The sequence below is a fragment of the Chrysochloris asiatica genome, unplaced genomic scaffold (genome assembly GCF_000296735.1).
Source record: "Chrysochloris asiatica unplaced genomic scaffold, ChrAsi1.0 scaffold00299, whole genome shotgun sequence".
Taxonomy (NCBI): Eukaryota; Metazoa; Chordata; class Mammalia; order Afrosoricida; family Chrysochloridae; genus Chrysochloris; species Chrysochloris asiatica.
Window position 1 is genome coordinate 921,750 of NW_006408817.1, and position 20,245 is coordinate 941,994.

A 20,245-nucleotide genomic window follows, 5' to 3' on the forward strand; every position below is an offset into this window, starting at 1 on the left:
GTTTTGTTCTGCTGTGTATACATAAGGTCTCTATGGGTTGGTACCGAACAACAACAAACATGTTTCCCCATTGCCTTCTTGCCTGCATAGTTTCTGCTGAGAAGTCAGAGCTTAATCTGATTTGCTTGCCTTTGTAACTGACACTTCTCTTTTTCCCTGGCCACTTTTAGAATTCTCTCCTTGTCTATGATTTTGGAGAGAGTGATGATTATTGCTTGGTGATTTTCTTTTGGGGGTCTATCCTTCCTGGGGTACATTCGGCTTCTTGAATGTTTATCTTCTCATCTTTCAAGATGTTAGGGGAATTTTCTTCCAGAAGCTCTTCCACTATCTCCTCTGTAGACTTCTCTGATTCTTCCTGTTCCAGAATGCCAATAATTCTTAAGTTGTTCTTCTTCATGTTATACAGCATGAACCGTAGACTCTTTAAATTTTTTAAATCCTTTTTTCTGCTTGCTTTTCTATCTTAGCAGTATTGACAGATTTGTCTTCCAGCTCGCTGGTTCTGGCTTCCATCTCTTGAATTTTGCTCCTTTCCCCTTTCAGTGCATTTTCCATTTCTGATATTTCATTATTAATCATCTGGACCTCTTTCTGCAGGTTTTGAATTGTTTCCAATGCTGTATCGATCTTGTTTGATTGCTTTTGTAGTACTTTCCTGACTTCTTCCTTGTTTTCCTCCACCCCTTTTCGGAGCATTTGAATTTGTTTCCATATCATTCTTCGGAATTCCTTCTCAGGCAAATCCAAAAGCTACTCTTCCTCTTCTGAAAAGCGTTTGTCTGTCTCCAGCTCATTCATTTCAGTTACTCTTTTCTGTTTTTGGACATGTTTTGAGATCTTTTGTTGTGTTTTATTGGTCATTTCCAATAGTTCGTGAGTTTTTAATGCTTAAATTGATGTTTGTTGCTGTGTTATTAAGTTTACTGGGTGTCTCCTGGTGGATATGATCAGGAGATAGGCTTCTCTTTTCACATGTAATGCTTAGCAGTTGTTATTGGCTCTTGTCTCAATGGTGGAATATTATGGGAAATGCTTGTAGAATGGCTATATGGCCACGATTGCTGTCACTTCTTGGGTAACGTAGGGAAAAAACGCTCCCACCTCCAGGAAAAGTGTGTGATCAAAAGGACCAAAGACAGAAGCAATATAAAAGCAGAGACAAAAACCACCACAGTGAAACAAAAATAAAACTGTGGCTGACTGTCCAGTTGCCTTGCTACACAGGCAGTATGTGGGCACTATAGAGGCCTGTGGCAGTGGGTGGGGGTGATCGCTTGCTCAGGCCCCTCCTCTATTCACCACCATAGAGGTATGTATATACATATTTAGAAGTTAATGGGAGAAAGATTGTCTACTGTTTTTGCCTCTGAAGGTCAGTTAGATATCTGCGTGTGCACAGCTTAAGTCTCAAGATAGTTGTGTCCTTTTATGTTGGGGTTTTACAAATTTTTTATATAGTTTGTCTGTCAGGCCTAATAGGCCTGCTTTTTCCTTGCTGGATATGCTGGAGTAAAGTGTCCCTCACAACTTAATTTTAGGGCTGCGACACAGAGGCTGACGTCATAAGCAGCTGCCAAAGAATTTGCCCTTAGGTCCCATAGGGTTCTTTCTGTCTGTGTCATGGGAAAACTGTGGGCTCAATGATGGACTGTTTTGGGGGAGTGTTACACACCCATCCAGGGGCTCTGGTATCGTAGTGGTTACGAAGTCAGGCTGCCAACCTCAAGGTCAGCAGTTCAAAACTACCAGCATTTCCGTGGGAGAAAGCTGAGGTGTTCTGCTCCTGTAAAGATTTACAGCCTTGGAAACCCTGTGCAGGGTCACTATGAGTTGGAATAGACTCCACGGTACTTAACAACAATAGCACCCACCCACCTGAAGGCATCCGGGCTGAGCAAAGAAGGCTTGACAGGGAAGAAGAGGAAAAAATACATATAATCCACCCCCCCGCACCTCCTTTTGCAAATGTCACTACACGTCTTTTAGCCCCAGTTCCCTGTGCAGGTCTGCTATAGCCCTGCCCTCTGAACTCCGCCCAGGGAAGGGTGGCCGTAGAGTGAGCCCTGTGTCTAGAGAGATTCCTAAATCATAGTATTTTCCTTTATACCGAGATTTTTTTCACTGGAGTGTAAGGGAACTAACACCTTGCACCTTATGCTATATCCAGAGCTCTGGTGCTGCTCCGTGAAAGCAGTTTCTCTGGGTTTTCAGTCCCTCCCCCACAGAGCCTGTCCTACCTGACTCTGCCTCAGCCACCACTAGAACCAGAAGCCCACAATAATCTTCTTTTCCATCTTTACTTTGTGAAAGTGACAAATTATAGGCTTATTCTACACATTAGAAATACAAAAACTGTAACTGCTCCTTCCATCAGCTCTTCTCCATGCAAACAAAATCAGTCTTTACTGAAGCATCTATGTATTAATTAGCAAATCTACTCACAGATTAATAGTAGGAAAAACAATGAGCTTTGAGAATCATTGTATGCAGCTTTAAAAAGGCCATGCAAAAATTTCATGATCTTTTTATTCTTTTTCCCACCAACTTTTTGAAGACCTCTCCTCATAAACACTAGTTAGCTGTTGTTGTTGTTGTTAAGTACCGTGGAGTTGGTTCCGACTCATAGTGACCCTGCACAGGGTTTCTGAGGCTATAAATCTTTACGGGAGCAGAACACCTCATCTTTCTCCTGCAGAACCACTGGTAGTTTTGAACTGCCGACCTTGAGGTTAGCAGCCTGATTCGTAACCACTACGCTACCAGAGCTCCTTAACTCACTGTTATTTTCAACATAATGTTTTGTTAACTAAAGACCATCACACCCTCTTAAGGCACAGTAAACAACCAGAAGGAAGAGATGAAAAACGATCTCCAGAAAGAAAACCACCAAAGAGGTAACTCTCTGTGCTTCACTTTTCACATCTGTAAAGTGAGGATAATAGTATCTTATATAGTTGTGTAAAGGACTAAATTAGATAATATGTTCAAACTCACCAGCTTCTCCTTGGAAACCCTTACAGAGTTGCTATGAGTCATAACTGACTTGACAGCACTTACTTAACAAGGCACTCAAAATACTGTCAGTATCACTGTCTAAATACAATAAAAGTAAACTGAAAGAGATGGGAGAGGAAAAGAAAAACACCTACCATGTTCACAGCATCTTGATCAAAAGGATTCCATTCTATATTCTGAGGATAGTGGGCCAGAACTTTGGATTTAAATGTTCTTCTCAGAGGACTCTGGTCAAAATTTTCACCTATAACAAAAAATTAGCAATTATTTAAATACCTAAAAATTTTCAAAGACATGTTATATTTTTATTTTATAGTTATATTGACTAATAATGTTGAAACATGATTCCATTTCTATCTTTAACAATCTGAGTTTTAAAATTCCTAATGGACAAATGAAAAAACCATTAACAAGAGATCTGCATCTAAAACATTAGAATACGAATTTTAAGATCCTGGCTAGACAACTGATATAAAAATCAAGATATGCCAAAATAATCCTTGCTGCTGCACCTAATTACTGTCCTCACTTAAATACGTAGTGATTTTTTTTTTTTTTAAAGCCCTGCATGGAAACATTTAATTCATCTTGAGATACCTTAAGCTCATCTTCCTTCACAGGATCCTGGATCTTTATACACAAGTAGGCCTGATGCTGCAGTGCTAAAATGATGCAGCTTGGCTTGAGTTTCCACAAGAATCTATGATTAATGAGATTACATCTCCAGGCTTTCTTTCGTAAGGGGATTAGAAACAGCACTGCTGAGCTGCCTGGTCTCACAAAATGATGTTGTTAAATGCGATTGAGTCCATTCTGGCTCATACCGATCCTGCATAGAGTTTCCGTGGAATGTCTAGTGGGTTTGAACTGCCGACCTTGTGGCTCATGGTCCAATGCTTATTCCACAGTGTCACATCAGAACACATTAAATACACACTAACTTTTCAAAAGAAATGAGCTATTATTGTAAGACAAATTCATCACCTGTCACAATTCTGGAAAAATAAAAATAGACTATATTTTGATTACTATATATAAGAAAACTGAATAGTAGTTCTCATCTAAATTCTCTCTATATACTTGACCTTAATTTAACTCCCATAAGCAAGGCTATTCCCAAGTACCTAATTTCATAAAATACTTTAATATGTATGGATCTTGAATTCCTAATGTCAAAAAGTTAAGATGATGAAATCAGAAGACTTTGGAGCAATTTCATCCTGTCTCCTGTGTTCCACGTATCTAGTGTTTTGGTGTGGCACTGCAGGATAAGCACTGGACTGCTAACCACAAGATCAACGATTCAAACCCACCAGTAACTCCTCGGAAACTTTATACAGGGTCACTGTGAGTCAGAACTGACTTGATGGCTCTTAACAACAACAATAATGTGGTTTAAGGGAAAACACTAAGCATATGGAATGGATGAGTGTCTGTATAAGTAAAGATATCATAAAGCAATATGATTTCCGAGTCACATGTTGACATCTAGTTAGACTCAGTTTCCCATTCTGGGCAAAAATTGGAAAAGATAGATACTAAAACACCTCTGAGTGCAAAACCTAACAGATCACAGGAAGAGAAAAATCTTCACACTCTAAAATCTTGCTGAAGACTGCAATAAGAAAAAAATCACAGGAGTTTTTCTAAATAAGGGCACATAATTTAAATATATGTGCTGAGACAACTAAACTGTTATCCCTTGGACAATGATCATTATTCTTTGGAATCCCTGTTTGGGCAAGTACTTCATCCTTCATCTCTTTATCTTTCTGCCATTATATAAGATAGAATCAACAGCTTTTGTCTCTAAAAGAGAAACTGCAAAAGAATCCGTAAGGAAAGTGTATCAGAGGTGTATCACTATATTCTGAGGTTATGCAAACATTAAAAGTCAATGGAGATTGAGTGGAATGTGGGGCCCTAACCAGAGAAGCAGTGACACCAGAGCTGGAGGCAGAGGTGATGGCATGGAGAGCTAAAGCTGCTGAGGACTCTACACTCATGGAAAGAGAAAGGCTGTATGCTGGCAGCCAGGAGACTGGCTTGCAGAATGTGCCCTTTGGTTGTTTAAATGATTATAAGTTCCTGAGTGTCTTTGTGTACATCAAACACAACAACAACAACAACAACAAAAACCCCAGAGGAAATAGAAGCAAATATTGTTAAATGATGATGCATGGATCATGGAGGGGATTGTAATTATTGCAAAGAAGCAAAATAGGATAGGATGAGTGTAAAACCGATGTTTTCCCAAGTACACGATGACTCAATTCACAATGAAAGCTTAAAAAAAACAATTCAAATGGACAAACTGACAGGGTAAATGAGGTCCATAAATGGATAGTAGATTTTTATATGGATACTAGATTTTTATATGAACACTAAGAATTTTTGAATATTTGCTTCTAGATTTAAAAAAATAAAATTATATCTCACTTCAAGTAAGAGAGGAATAAAATAACAAAAATGGTTCCAGAGTTCTATGCTCTTGACTATAGTATTTATAGTGTTGTTAAGCGCCATCCAGTTGATTCTGACCCATAGCAACTCTGTATAGGGTTTCCAAGGAGTCAGCTGGTGAGCTTGAACCACCGACCTTGCAGTTCAAACGACTTTGTAGTCTGACGCATTAGCCAACAGCGCCACACCAGGACTTCGTTTATATAACCTCAGATAATATATGGAGGGAGCTTCAAAAAGTGTGTTTGTTGTTGTTATGTGCCGTGGAGTCAGTTCTGACTCATAGCGACCCTGTACAGGGTTTCTGAGGCTGTAAATCTTTATGGGAACAGAAAACCTCATCTTCCTCCCATGAAACAGTTGGTAGTTTCAAACTGCTGACCGTGAGATTAGCAGCTTAATTTGTAATGATTATGCTAAAAGAGTGGAAACATTTAATCAAAAAGATAATGGAATTTTTCCACACACTTTTTGAGGCACCGTTTATATAGCCATTAAGAAACCCTCTCCTTCACCCATCCTCACATACCAAAAATGCCAGTTTTTATCATCCGGAAATGTAAACAAATGAAGAAACACTGCAGGAGCAGAAGAACAGCACATGACCCAGGACATGACTCCTTGTAACACTTACCTTTCATGAATTCCTGCCAGTGAATGGTTTCAATAGTAACATTACCTTCATTAATAAATAAAATTATTAACAGGACAAAAGATAAATCAGTAAAGGCATGAAAGTGTCGTTTACAATGTAATTGTTCGATTACCTTAAGAATCCCACACCCTCTTGAAGCAGGTGAATAAGCCAGAAGAAAGAGAAGGAAAACCATCTCTAGAAAGAATTTCACCAAAAGCAAAACAAAACCCGCCAAAGTGATAACACAATCTAATAAAATTAAAACCTCACTACAACCACCACCACCACCACCACCACCACCACCACCACCACCACCACTCGTGATTAAACTGCCAGAGAAAAGGGAGGCAATATGAAAGATCACTGCTATATAGACGTATATAGCTGTCTTGGCAAATATTATCTTTAAGGAAATTAAGGAAAGAACCAATTATTCAGAAATCCTGATGTTACCACTCAGGGTTTGAAAATGAGAGGATGCAATCATTCCTACTAGTATTAGCCAAGAAAGACAATCCTGGAGATTCTCTTTTGGGGATAGGTGAAGGGGAAAGAGCCTACTCTTCTCATTCTGAATTCATGTTTTATAAACCTCTTAGAATTTATTGCTAAAGCTGTTGCTGTTAGCTGCTATCGAGTTGGTTCATGTATAACAGGATCAGATCATTGTAATCCACAGGTTTTTTTCCCCCCTCCCATAGGGTTTCAATGGCTGATTTTCAGTAATACACTGAGTTACTCTGGAAGTTCCTAGAAACATGTTCAGCATATCTCAGCAGCACAGAAGCCAAAGTGGCATGTAGGTGGTAGCTGCATTGAGGTACACTGGCCAGGAATGGAACCTGTGTCTCCCTCAGAAGGGGCATGAACTCTACCACTGAACCACCACTGCCCTCACTGCTAAGACTGGAGAGACGAGTAGGTCTAAGAATCTAGATTACCAGGAAATGGAAATTATACTTGAGAGTCTTTAATCAAGTTAAAATCCATCCTTTAAACATCAACCTGAAATGAAAATGATAACAATTTGTCCAAGTATTAATATTCCTTGTTAAAACTACATATAGGGACTTATTTCTAAGTAATATTTCCAAATAACTTTTTCCTATGATAAGCACTGGACTGCGAATCACAAGGTCTGTGGTTTGATGCCACCAGCTGCTTCGTGGGAGAAAGATGAGGCTTTCTGCTCCTGCTACGATTTTAAAGCTTCAGAAACCCTATATGTGGCCACTATGAGTCAGAACTGACTCAACGACACTTAACAACAACAAGATTTAAACTACAATGAAACCTTTCTTCCTAAGAAAGTAGGACATATCTGCCAAGAGAGCTTAAAAACTAGAGAACTCTATTTTCAAGGCTGGAAGTAAGTGAAGTCTTCATAAAAACGAGTATGTAAATCAAACAACAGAAATACAAAATAATACCTGTAAGTTTGTCCCAGCAAAATGGAATAAAGAAACATTCACAGTGGGCTTAGAGTGAATTAAATAATGATTTCTAGCACCTTTTTTTTTTTTTTTTTTTTACCTGAAGTCGTATTTGCAGCATCTTGGCTCTTGCCATGACGATCTGCTTCTAGCCATTGGTACAAAACTACATAATGTAACAGAAACAAAAAAGCTTTATGAACAAAAAATGAAAGCAAATAAACAAAAAATGACCTTGAAGAATGAAAAATGACAGTAAAAAATTAAAAGCAATTAAAGATGAGACATTAACATCAATGGAATGTAGATTATAAACTATTAGTAATAAGAAAGCAAAGAATATGTAATTTTACTTTAGTGTAATAAGTTAAATGTTATTTAAAAATAAGTTATTTATATAAGAAAAAGCACACATGTCATTTCTTACTATTAAGAGGACTAGGAGGAGTAAACTAGTATTTCTATAGTTAGATATAATAAACTGTGAGAGTGAGATTAAATTATCAATTTCTAAAATGCTATCCCAACCATGCACACTTATTAAAATGGCTAAAATCCAAAAATCTTGACTATACCAAATATTGGAAAGGATGTGGAAGAAGAACTCTCATTCACTGTTGGTAGGGATGCAAAATGGTACATGGATGTTTATAATCACCCCAAATTGGAAACAACCAAGATGTCCTTCAATAGGTGAATGAATAAACACACTGTAATATATCTATACAATGGAGTATTATTCACCAGTAGTAAGAAATGAACTATCACGTCATAAAATGATATGGAGACCTTAAATGCAAATTGCTAAGTTAAAGAAGTCAGTCCAGAAAGTCTACACGCTGTCTTCCCTACTGCCATGGAGTTGATTCCAACTCCTAAAGAGAGACCCTATAGAACAGAGTAGAACTTCCCCATAGGATTTCCAGGGCTGTTAAACTTTATGGAAGTAAACGACTTCACCTTTCTTTTAAGGGGTGGTTAGTGGGTTCAAACCACTGACCTTTCAATTAGCAGCCCAATGCTTAGCCTACTTAACCTACTGTACCACCAGGGTTCCTTTACACATTGTAGGATTCCAATTATATGGCATTCTGAAAAATGTAAAACTATAGGAATGATAATAAAAGATCCTTGGTTGCCAAACGTTTGATGAGAGGGATGAAAAGGTGTTGTGCAGATGAGTTTCAGGGCTGTGAAACTATTCAGAATGATATTATATTGGAGGATACATGACACACATTTATCAAAACCTACAGGGGTCCTGGCATGGTGCTATGGGCTAATGAGTCAGATTGCAAAGTCATTTGAACTGCAAGGTCAGTGGTTCAAGCTCACCAGCTACTTCTTGGAAACGCTATACAGGGTCACTATGGGTTGGAATTGACTAGGCACTTAACAACAACATAGAACTTTACATCACAAGAAGAAAGCTGTACCATATGCAAATTTCAAAAACTTATTTGAAGTTGGTGGGTGGTGTGCCATAGAGTGGTTCCACTCAAAGCAACCCTGCATAGGGATTCCATGGCTGTAAATCTTTAAGGGAGCAGAAAGCTTTATCTTTCTCCTGTGAAACAGCTGTTAAGTTTCAAGCTTCTGTCCTTGAGGTTAGCAGCCCAACTCACAACCACTGTGGGGCCAGAGCTCATTTAGAAGTTGAGGAGGAGGGAATTCCAGGAACGAATACAGACTACAGTAAGAAAATCTAACTGCAGTACAAATACATGAAACAACCTCAATGAAGAGGTTGAATAGAAAGATACTGAGATAAATAATTTTGGAAACGAGGACAGTCTGTAAGACTAAAAAAAAAAAAAAATCACAAAAAACACTGTACTATAGATGATAAAGTTGTCTCCTAACAGTTGGGATTCTGTTGTTGTAGGTCAGGAGTAACAATTCTGATACTACTATACATGAGTACTAAAACCAAACAAAGTAAAGAGATGGTGGATAGCTGGAGTCAGGTTTTTTTTCTGCTGGAGTTCTGACTCTTACAGGTAAGCAGGGGTGAAGAGCAGAATGATCCATGTGGTTAGAGTTGGAGACATCAGTGAGAACTCAAGCTTAGCTTAACAGTTACAGAGCAGACCCAAGGCTCACATCGTGGTTTCCAAAACTAGTCTCCAAATAAAAGCAACTACGACTCCATTTGGAGTATCTTCCAATGGCAGTAATAAAGTGCTTAAAACACAACACACAACAGAACACAACACAACTACCATACTGATGGGACTATGTCAAATACACACAGGAACCAAATCAAAGAGCTGAAATAACTTAAGCAACAAAATATAGCAGCACGGGATTACAACCTAAAAAGGAAAATAAATATCCATCAGTCCATACTGATATAAATAATTGAATAAATTAATAAATGAAAAAGAAGAAACTAACATCCTATGCAACAGAATACAAATCAATTGTGCAGCTGCTACTGTTGTTGTTAGATGCAGTCAAGTCAGTTCCTAAGTACAACACAATGAAATACTACCCGACCTTGTTCCATTTCTGCAATTGTTGTTATGCTTGAGTCTACTGCTTCAGTTAATCCCTCTTGAGGGTCTTCCTCTTTCATGCTGCCCCTTCACTTTACCAAGCAGGATGTCCTTACCAGGGACTGGTCCCTCCTGATAACAAGCCCTGAGTATGTGACACAAAGTCTTACCATTCTCACTTCTAAGGTGTTAGCTGTGCTTCTTCCAAGACAGATTTGTTTGTCCTTCTGGCAGTCTACTTCCCTTTCAGCAAACAAGGTTGTATTATCTGCATATTGCAGGTTAATGAGTCTTCCTCCAATCCCGATTCAATGTTTTTCATATAGTCCTTCTGGATTATTTGCTCAATATACACATTTAATAAGTATGGTGAAAGGATACAACCCTGACACATACTTTTCCTGATTTTAACCCACATAGTATCCCCTTGTTTTGAATGACTGGTTTCTTCCTGGTCTATGTACAAGTTCTGCATGAATACAATGAAGTACTCCGTAATTCCCATTCTTCACAATGTTATCCATAGTTTGTTATGATCCAGAGTCAAATGCCTTTGCACAATCAATAAAGCACAAATGCACATCTTTCTGGTAGTCTCTACTTTCAGTCAAGATCCATCTGATGTCAGCAATCCAGCATTAATTTCTGTCAATTCCCTGTTGATTTACTGCAACTATTTTTATTTTCAGCAAGGTTTTATTTACATGTGATATTAATGATATTGTTTGATAATGGTATAGTATCTATACACATACAATTCAGAGTCCGGATGTGGCACTGTAGGATAAGCACTGGACTGCTAACTGCAAGGTCAATGGTAAAACCCACCAGCCATTCCTTGGAAATCCTACTGTGTGTTGGAACCAACTTGATGGCACTCAACAACAACAAAGGAGGGGGCGCAAAATGCCCAACTCCTTGAATTCAAGCTGAATACTTCCTTCTAAGAGCACAGTATAGAAACTGGGGGTTGGAATTGACTAGGCACTTAACAACAACATAGAACTTTACATCACAAGAAGAAAGCCGTACCATATGCAAATTTCAAAAACTTATTTGAAGTTGGTGGGTGGTGTGCCATAGAGTGGTTCCACTCAAAGCAAATTTTACAGTAAAGAAACCTGACAAATGGGATCTCAGTCAGTTGATCAAGGTCAACATCAAGAGTCATAAATGATGTCATAAATTAAATGTGATGAAAATGGCACTTGACCTCGGTAATCTTCCTCCCCTAATCCTGAGAGAAACATCACTCAAATGCCATTAGAGAGGCATCCTACAATATACCTGAACAACACTCTTCAAAACTGTCAAGGACATTAAAAACAAGAGAAAACTGAGAATCTGCTATACCCAAGAGGAGTCTAAGGACACATGACAAAATAAATGTAATGTGGTATCCTGAGTTAGATCCTGAAACAGAAAAAGGTAAAACACTAAGGAAATCTAAGTAAGGTATAAACTTTAGTTAACAATAATGTATCAAAATGCTTCATTATTGTAACTGATGTTACTAACCGGAAACTGTGTGTATACCTCTGTATATTGAGACTATGGGAATGCTATACTATCTTTTCAACTTTTCTATAAATCTAACACTGCTTTAAAGGAGCTCTGGTAGCATATTGGTTACGAATCGGGCTGCAAACCTCAAGGTCAGCAGTTCAAAACTACCAGCTGTTCCATGGGAGAAAGATGAGGCTTTCTGCTCCCGTAAAGATTTACAGCCTTGGAAATCCTGTACAGGGTGGCTAAGAGTCGGAACCAACTCCACGGCACATAACAACAACAACAACACTGCTTTAAAAAAATAAAGTCTGCAGAAAACTGGATCTCTACATGCAAAAGAATGAAGTTGGACTCATAACTCACTTCTTAAAAGAAAATTGACTCAAAATAGATAATGACCTAAGTATAAGAACTAAACCCATAATTTTTAGAAGAAAACAAAGCATCAAGACCTTGCTTTAGACAATGGGTTCTTAGCTATGACTACAAAAGCATAAGCAACAAAAGTAAAAATAGATAAACTAGACTGCATCAAAATATATAGTGCTAACTATGGAGCAGGTGATGGTTCTATTTCATTACCAAAATAACTCTATGAGAGAACAAACAAGATGGTGAAGAGGGTGGGAATGCAGTGAGGAGCTCCATCAGCAACAACACAGAATACCGGACCAAGTAGGCTCAGGGGATGGTGCCAGAACTCTGAGCCACATATAAAGGAATATTTAGAAAGTTGGAAGGCTTACAGCTAGGGGAATTTGTAGCACAAGCAAGAAATCCATTGCTTTCTAATTCAAGATGCTCAGCTGCTCCCAGAGCCGCCAACTTGGGAGAGGCAAACCGCGGGAAGATTCAGAGCAGCCACAGACACCTGACAGAACCATGGAGATAAAGGTGTGGACATTCTTTTTTGTTTGGTATCTGTTCATTGGTCTCTCGCTGTCTGCGCACCTCCATTCTGTTGAATAGAGGGGGTGCCAGAGTGAGTGGATAACGCACCCTCACCCCCAGAGTGTTCTACTATACATGCACACAGAGCTCCTCAAAATTTAAAGAGACAGTTCCCACTTAAAACCAAACAGCCACAGCAGGCCCTGAACTGTTTATAACTAGAAAAAAGGCCTGAAAGGGGATTGTGGAGTGGGACAGGAAGACTAAAATGGGAATAGACCGAAAATTAAATCCTGAGTTACATCACAACAACCAACAATGGCACTGTGAAATTTCTCAGGAAGAAGAGTGAGAAGGAAAGCCCATCTCCTGATTACATCTACCTGAAGGCAATCAGAAAGCATAAAAAATACCAAAATACACACCCATCTAAGTATAAGGCCACAGATAACTCCTGAATATGCTCAAAAACAAACACATGACCATAACAGCATATGTCCAGAAATGACACAAAGTGACTGAGGCAAATGAGCTGGAAGTAGACCTACACTCCATGCTGGAAGATGGGCAGGCTTTGGAAAAGTCTGAGAAGAAATTCAGAAAAATGATTATAAAATGTATCAAAACACTAAACAATGCAGTTGAGAAAAATAAGGAAGAAGTCAGGAAAGCACTACAGAAACAATCAACAAATACAATACACACAGCATTGGAAACAATTCAAAACCTACAGAACGAGGTCTAAACCATTAATAATAGAATATCAGAAACAGTTGAAAATACAATGCAAGGGGAAAGGAGTAGATTCAAAAAGTTAGAAGCCAGAACTAGTGAGCTACAAGATAAATCTCTCAACACTATTAAGATACAGGGCAAACACAAAAAAGGATAAAAAAAATCTGAAAAAGGCCTAAGATTCATGTTGGGCAACATGAAGAGAAATGACTTAAGAATTATTGGCATTCTGGAACAGGAAGAATCACACGAGTTCACAGAGGAGATCGCTGAAGAGCTTCTGGAAGAAAATTTTCCTAACATCCTGAAAAGTGAAGAGATAAGCATTCAAGAAGCTCAACAAACTCCAGAAAGTATAGACATTAAAAGACAATTCCCAAGACATACAATAATCAAGCTCTCCAAAATCAAAGATAAGGACAGAATCCTGAAAGCAGCTAGGGAAAAGAGAAGTGTAACATACAAACGCAAGTAAATCAAATTAAGCTTGGCTCTCTCAACAGGAACCATGCAGGCAAGAAGGAAATAGAGACATATATAAAACCCTGAAAGGAAAAAAAAAAAAAAACTGTCAAAACAAAGCTGTCAATCAAATACGATAGTGTAATCAAAACATTCCAGAATAAACAGAAGCTAAGGGATTGTGCCAAAACCAACCCTGCTATGAAAAACATCCTAAAGGAAGTTCTGTGGACTGAGAACCAAGAATAGAAAACAAAGTATGTGGCAGCATCATCCTGAACTAGACAAATGGAAGAGTCAAGAACAGAATAAAATGATAAGAACAGAGGATCTGGGATGTCTATGATCGAAACAATTAGAATGTGAAAGAAGGTAAACACAGAGGAACAGAGATTCAAGTGGTGGGAAGGTCAGGTAGATTACAGGATAAAATGTTTTCTTTGTTAAGTACCATCAAGTCAGTACTGACTCATAGCGACCCTCTGCACAGCAGAATGAAACACTGCCCAATCCTGGACCAACCTGATTACTGTTGCCACACTTGAGTCCATCGATGCTGCCACTTGGCCAATCCATCCCGTTGGGGTCTTCCTCTTTTTCTCTGAGGCTCCACCTTACCAAACATGACTGGTCCCTCCTAACAATATGTCCGAAATATGAGAGACAAAGTTTAGTCCTCTAGGCCTCCAAGGAGCACTCTGGCTGCACTTCTTCCAACACCGATCTGTTTGTTCTTTAGGCAGCCCACGGAACTTTCAATATTCTCCTCCAACACCATAACTCAAAACTATCAATTCTTCTATGGTCTTCCTTATTCACCGTCCAGCTTTCGCATGCATACGAGGTTACTGAAAATACCATGGCATGGATCAGGACACCTTATTCCTCAAGATGACATCTTTGCTCTTCAACACTTTCAAAAGGTCTTGTGCAGCAGATTTGTCTAATGCAATACATCGTTTGATTTCTTGACTGCTGCTTCCATGAGTGTTGATAGTTGATCCAAGTAGAATGAAGTCCTTGACAATGTCAATCTTTTCTGCATTGATAAGAATGTTGTTTATTGGTCCAGTGGTGAGGATTTTTGTTTTCTGATGTAATCCATACCGAAGGCTGTGCTCTTTGATCTTCATCAGTAAATGTTTTAAGTCCTCTTCACTTTCAGCAAGCAAGGTTGCATCATCCACATACCACAGGCTGTTAGTCTTCCTCCAATCCTGATGCCACATTTTTCTTCACAGAACCCAGATTCTCGGATTATTTGCTCAGCCATACAGGTTGAATAAGTATAGTGAAATAATATAACCTTGTTGTATACCTTTCTTAATTTGAAACCATTCAGTGTTCCTATATTTTGTTCGAACAACTGCCTCTTGGTCCAGATTCCTCATGACCACAATTAAGTGTTCAGGAATACTCATACTTCACAATGTTGTCCATAGCTTGTCATGATCCACACAACTGAAATCCTTTGCATAGTCAATAAAGCATAGGTAAACATCTTTCTGATATTCTCTGTTTTCAGCCAAAATCCATCGGACATCAGCAAGGATATCACTTGTTCCACAGCCTCTTCTGAATCAAGCTTGAACCTCTGGAAGTTCTCTGTCAATGTATGATTGTAGCCGTTTCTGTATTACCTTTAGCAAAACTTTACTCACATGGGATAATCAAAGAGACTGTCTGATGATTTCTGCATTCCGTTGGGTCATCTCTCTTTGGAATGGGCACAAATATGGATTTCTTCCAATCAGTCGGCCAGATAGTTGTTTTTCAAATTTCTTGGCCGAGATGAGTGAGTGCCTCCTATGCCTCCCCACTCTCTTGAAAGATTTCAATTTTTATTCCATCAATTCCTGGTGCTTTGTTCTTTGCCAATTCCTTCAATGCACCTTGGACTTACTTCCTCCTTCAGTACCATTGGCTCTTGATCATATGAAACCTCTTGAAAAGGTTGAACATTAACCATTTCCTTTTGGTACAGTGACTCTTTGTATTCCTTCCATCTTCTCTTTATGCTTTCTGCATCATTCAATAATTTGCCAAGAGAATCTTTCAATAACGAAAGTCTAGGCTTGAATTTTTTCTTCAGTTCCCCCAGCTTGAGAAATGCTGAGCCTGTTCTTCCTTTTAGGTTTTCTGACTCCAGATTTTTGCACATTTTGTTGTAATATTTGGTTTTATCTTTTTTAGAGTGTCTTAAATGGAGGTAAGAGTTAATGGAATATAAGGTAAACCACAACAGTGGGGTTGGAGTGGGGGATTTAGTTAGGGTGTTGGGGAGGGCAATACAAGAAGGGGGAGGAGGCGGAAGAACAAGATAGATAGGGGAACACTGAGACAGGTTTGTACGGCCTAAGTGGGACATAGGTAAATAGTGATGCATGCTCAACCTTGGAACAACAGGGCTCTGGGATACAGGGATCTAGGTATAGCTTGAAGAGGAGAAATAATACTGAAATGCTTGACTGTCTTATGAATATTGGTTTCCCTTGTCTACTATTGTAAAATAGACACTTGAGTGGGATAGAAAGGAATGTTGGCAAACATGATCAGAGAAAACTTGTTATAGGCCCATCTTCAGCCTATAACAGAATGGAATACCTAAAAGGGATTCTAGAACTTGCCCAGTGAAATAGGCCTCTTGCAAAGCCTTCGCAGAGTATCTTAGGTGGAATCCTGAGTCCCATCTAGAACCTTATGAGGTGGGGCATTCCCACTAGAAAGGACAAGAAGACCAGCCTGGAACAGCAACAGTGACAGAAGATACATTTTCAAAGAAAGAACATCAGGAAAAAATCCAAAAATGTCCGCATGACTGGCTACGACAAGAATAAGCAAGCTGTTTGCCAGGAAGCCATTAATGCAAGCAATCAAGTTCCTTCAGGACAAACTCCCCTCTAAGACTGAAACTCAAAGGGAACACATGAGCAGTAAGCTTGCTGGTGACCACACTGGTCTTCTGGTGAGTGGAAGAGAAAAGGGCCGAATTCAACCATGGTCCATGGACTCCCTATGACCTGGAGATGAGAGAGAGAAACGGAAGGGCTGGTTGGTCCAAAGTGTAGTGAGACATGAGGACACTTGAGCCCATGGACAAAGACATAGCCACAAAGGTCTAGAGCCAAGAGTGAAACATTCAGCTGATAAGAAGTGAGGGGAGATGCACAAGAACACCCAAACTTTCAGACAGTATCCATTTCACCTAGCCTCCATGGTTTGATAATCAGAATTCAAATAGAGGAAGATTACAAAAAATATGTATTTTTGGATCAAGGAAACAAGGGTAAATTGCTACAATTTGATGAACCTGACATATACTCATGGAGGTAATAACTCTCAACACCAATAGAGAGGGAAGGAGTCTTCACATGAAGAATCAATGCTATCCTCTCTGTACACAGGGTAGATAGGGATGGGCAACTTAAGACACAGGCTACCTAAAATGAGAGGGTGATAAAGGCATGAAGTGACTGACTTACAAGGTTTCAAGAGGGAGTTTAATTTAAGAATATGGGGGGAAAGAAAGAGTCCCCATTGAATAGATTTCATCGATGGGTTTGGTGAAAATAGATGGGGATAAGATTCATATGATTCAATAGTAAATTAATTGTTATCATGACTAATTGTGACTGTCACAATTGTAAAGGTAAAGTTTTGTAACAAAAACAGAGGAGTGGTTAATCTTACAGTCTGGAAACAGAGGACCCAAGGACCATCATGGGAGAAGAGCACAAGTGGAATGCAGGACCTTATCCAGAGAAGCAGCAAAGCCAGAATCAGAGGCAGAGATGGGGGCATGGAGATGGGGAGCGGCTGAGGACTCTAGATTCATGAGAAGAAAGGGACTAGGAGCTGGTTGCCAGGAGGCAGACTTACAGAACATTCTTTGGAGATGTAAATTATTATATATGCCTGAGGGTTGTTTTTTGCGTGTATTTTTTTTTTTTTTTTAAAGCTAAAGTGGATAAAGAGAAATACTGTTAATTGATGGTACATGGAGGGGATTATAATCATTGTAATGAAACAAGGTGTATGATTTGTTGAATGTGAAACTGATGATGTGCCTTGTAAACTTTCACTCAATCCACAATAAAAACCTTTAAAAAACAAACAAACAAAATAACTCTATGAAATACGTCTCATTATCCTCATTTTACAAATGTAGAAACTGAGACACAGAAAGGAAAAATAACTTGCCCAAGGTAAAAAAAAACAGAAAACTCAAACCCAAATTATTTGGTTTCCATCTAACCTTTTAACTCTATAGATGTGCTTATATTAGAAGAGAGCACTTTAGCCAGGGGAAACAGCTAGTATAGAATTCCTGAGGTGTATGTGAACTTGTGACAGTTGTGAACCAGCTAGGCTAGTATACTTGTATGCGTCACTGAATGACTGCTCAGGTGGGTAAAACTGGAGGTGGGGCAGGGTACACTTCACTCTCTCCTACTTGTTTCCTCCTGCTCTGCTGTTGCTGTCTCTGACAGAAGTTCCAGTAGCATCCATAATAGGGTGATCAGAAGTGGGTTCCCATAAGGTCTTGTGTTTTTTTTTTTAACTTTTTACTGTGAAATGAGTGAAGGTTTACAGAGTCATTCATCAGTGCCACATCTAACAAATCATACACTTAGTTTCACCTCAGTGATTGCAATCCCCTCCATGTAACAACAGTTAAGTTATTTACCTCGATTCACTTTGACTCTTACATTCCTTCCTGTGTCTTCTGTTAACTTTATCTTTCCTCTGCCAACATCCCTCTTGTTGTATATTGCCTTTGCTATAAATTGGAACCAACTCCATGGCACTTAACAACTTTATGAGAAGAAATTGCAACTTTCTGCAGAGAAATTACTTTATGCACCTTTGTGTTAAAAGGATCATTCTGGCAGCTAACAGAATAGACGGTAATGAGCAAAAATGAAAACAGAACACCCGTGAAAGACTTCTGCAATAATCTGGTACAGAAATGATGACAGACCTGTTTTTAGTCAGGGCAGCTGGAGGTCGAACTTAACTATTTACTGAGACTAAGAACCATGGTGAAAGAGAAGAAATATACTGGGGTACAGTGGGGGGATGGAATAAAGAATTCAGTTTGGGGCATATTAAGTCTGAGATGTCTATTAGATATCCTAATGAAATATTTAAGTGTAACAACAGCATGGGAGCATTATCTGACTTCATAAAATGTTAGGAGAATCAAACTCTACATTAGCCCAAGGACAATTCCTATGAGTCAGAGGTCAGATATATCTCTACCTTCCAACTTCCTTATCATTTCTGACACCAACTGTCCCTCTTAGACAGTCCCTCCTTCTCTGCTAGGCAATGGGCACACAAAATTCACAGCCCATACACATGATTATAGAATTAATTAGGAAAGTTAACAGGCTACAATTCAGTACCAGAATTGTTCAGGACACAGTTCTTTGGTCAGGACAGCCTCTTCCCAACCATGACTGAAGGAATGCCTCTCTCTGCCTTTTGTAGACAAATGCTACAAAGTCCTTTTAGTGCTGCTGACAAATGCCCAGAGGGCATGCCACTCCACCTCAGCCTGAAGATGCTCAACTCTAGCTCATTGGTCAGCAAACTTAGCTCTCCTGATTAAATGCCTTGAGGCACCCCACATCGCAAGCAAGTCTCCTTCCCAAAGGCACTCAGCTTTGCTTGCTCCATGGGCTGGGAAGCCTACTGCTTGGTCTCATGCTCTGGCTCTTGGTTCTGCTGCTGCCACTTCTCCACTGCTTCTCTACCACTTCTCTGGTATGACAGCTTTCTATCCCTGGATCAAGGAGGTTCAAGGTACAGCGGTCTTGGGGTCAAAAGGATATGCTCAACTCCTGGCTCTTCTTTCTTGATTGTAGTGAGATTTCCCTCTTCAGTTTCAAGTTTTTACAATCACAATTAACCCTGTTTACAGTCACTCACAACTGGACCATATAATCCCATCAGCATCTTCCCTTGCCTTTTCTTATTTAAACCCATAAAGAAAAAAGGAAATACACATAATCTCCCTGGTTCTACTAGTCATTTGGTAGCAGTTACAAAAACTAGGGCTAGAAGACCCATATTAAATAATTCACTGCACTGTAGTAACTATTTGGATATACAAAAATAAATTTAAAAAGATGAGTTAGAAATTCAGGCATCAGTTTTATAAAGATAGTATCGTTGCTGTTAAGTGCTATCAAGTCGGTATCGACTCATAGCAACCTTATGCACAATAAAAGAAACACCACCCGGTCCTGGGCCAACTTCACAATTAATTGCCACGCTTGAGCCCACTGATGCTGCCAATCTGCCAATTCATCTTACTAGGGGCGGTCCTCTTTTTCTCTGACCCTCCACCTTACCAAATATTATATTCTTCTCCAGCGAATGGTCCCTCCTGACAATATGTCCAAAGTATGCGACAAAGTTTGGCCACCCTGACCTCCAAGGAGGACTCTGGCTGCACTTCTTCAAACACCGATCTGTTTGTTCTTTTGGTAGCCCATGGTATTTTCAATATTCTCCTCCAACACCATAACTCAAAAGCATCAATTCTTTTATAGTCTTCCTTATTCACTGTCCAGCTTTCACATGCATATGAG

The 20,245-nt window shown here is 39.2% G+C and overlaps 1 protein-coding gene across 2 annotated transcripts in view; it reads right to left on the reverse strand.

Annotated features, from left to right (window-relative positions):
* DENND5B (DENN/MADD domain containing 5B) overlaps positions 1-20,245 on the reverse strand; it is a 267,015-nt gene that overhangs the window by 158,169 nt on the left and 88,601 nt on the right. Inside the window, exons 1-2 of one of the 2 annotated variants that reach the window (XM_006874750.1) lie at positions 7,652-7,711; positions 3,153-3,262 (exon numbers count right to left, since the gene is read on the reverse strand). In XM_006874750.1, the coding sequence (XP_006874812.1) occupies positions 3,153-3,155 (3 nt within the window). In that variant the 5' untranslated portion in view covers positions 3,156-3,262; positions 7,652-7,711. Of the gene's footprint in view, positions 1-3,152; positions 3,263-7,651; positions 7,712-20,245 lie in introns of those variants that run through there. The other variant, XM_006874749.1, reaches the window with a different exon arrangement.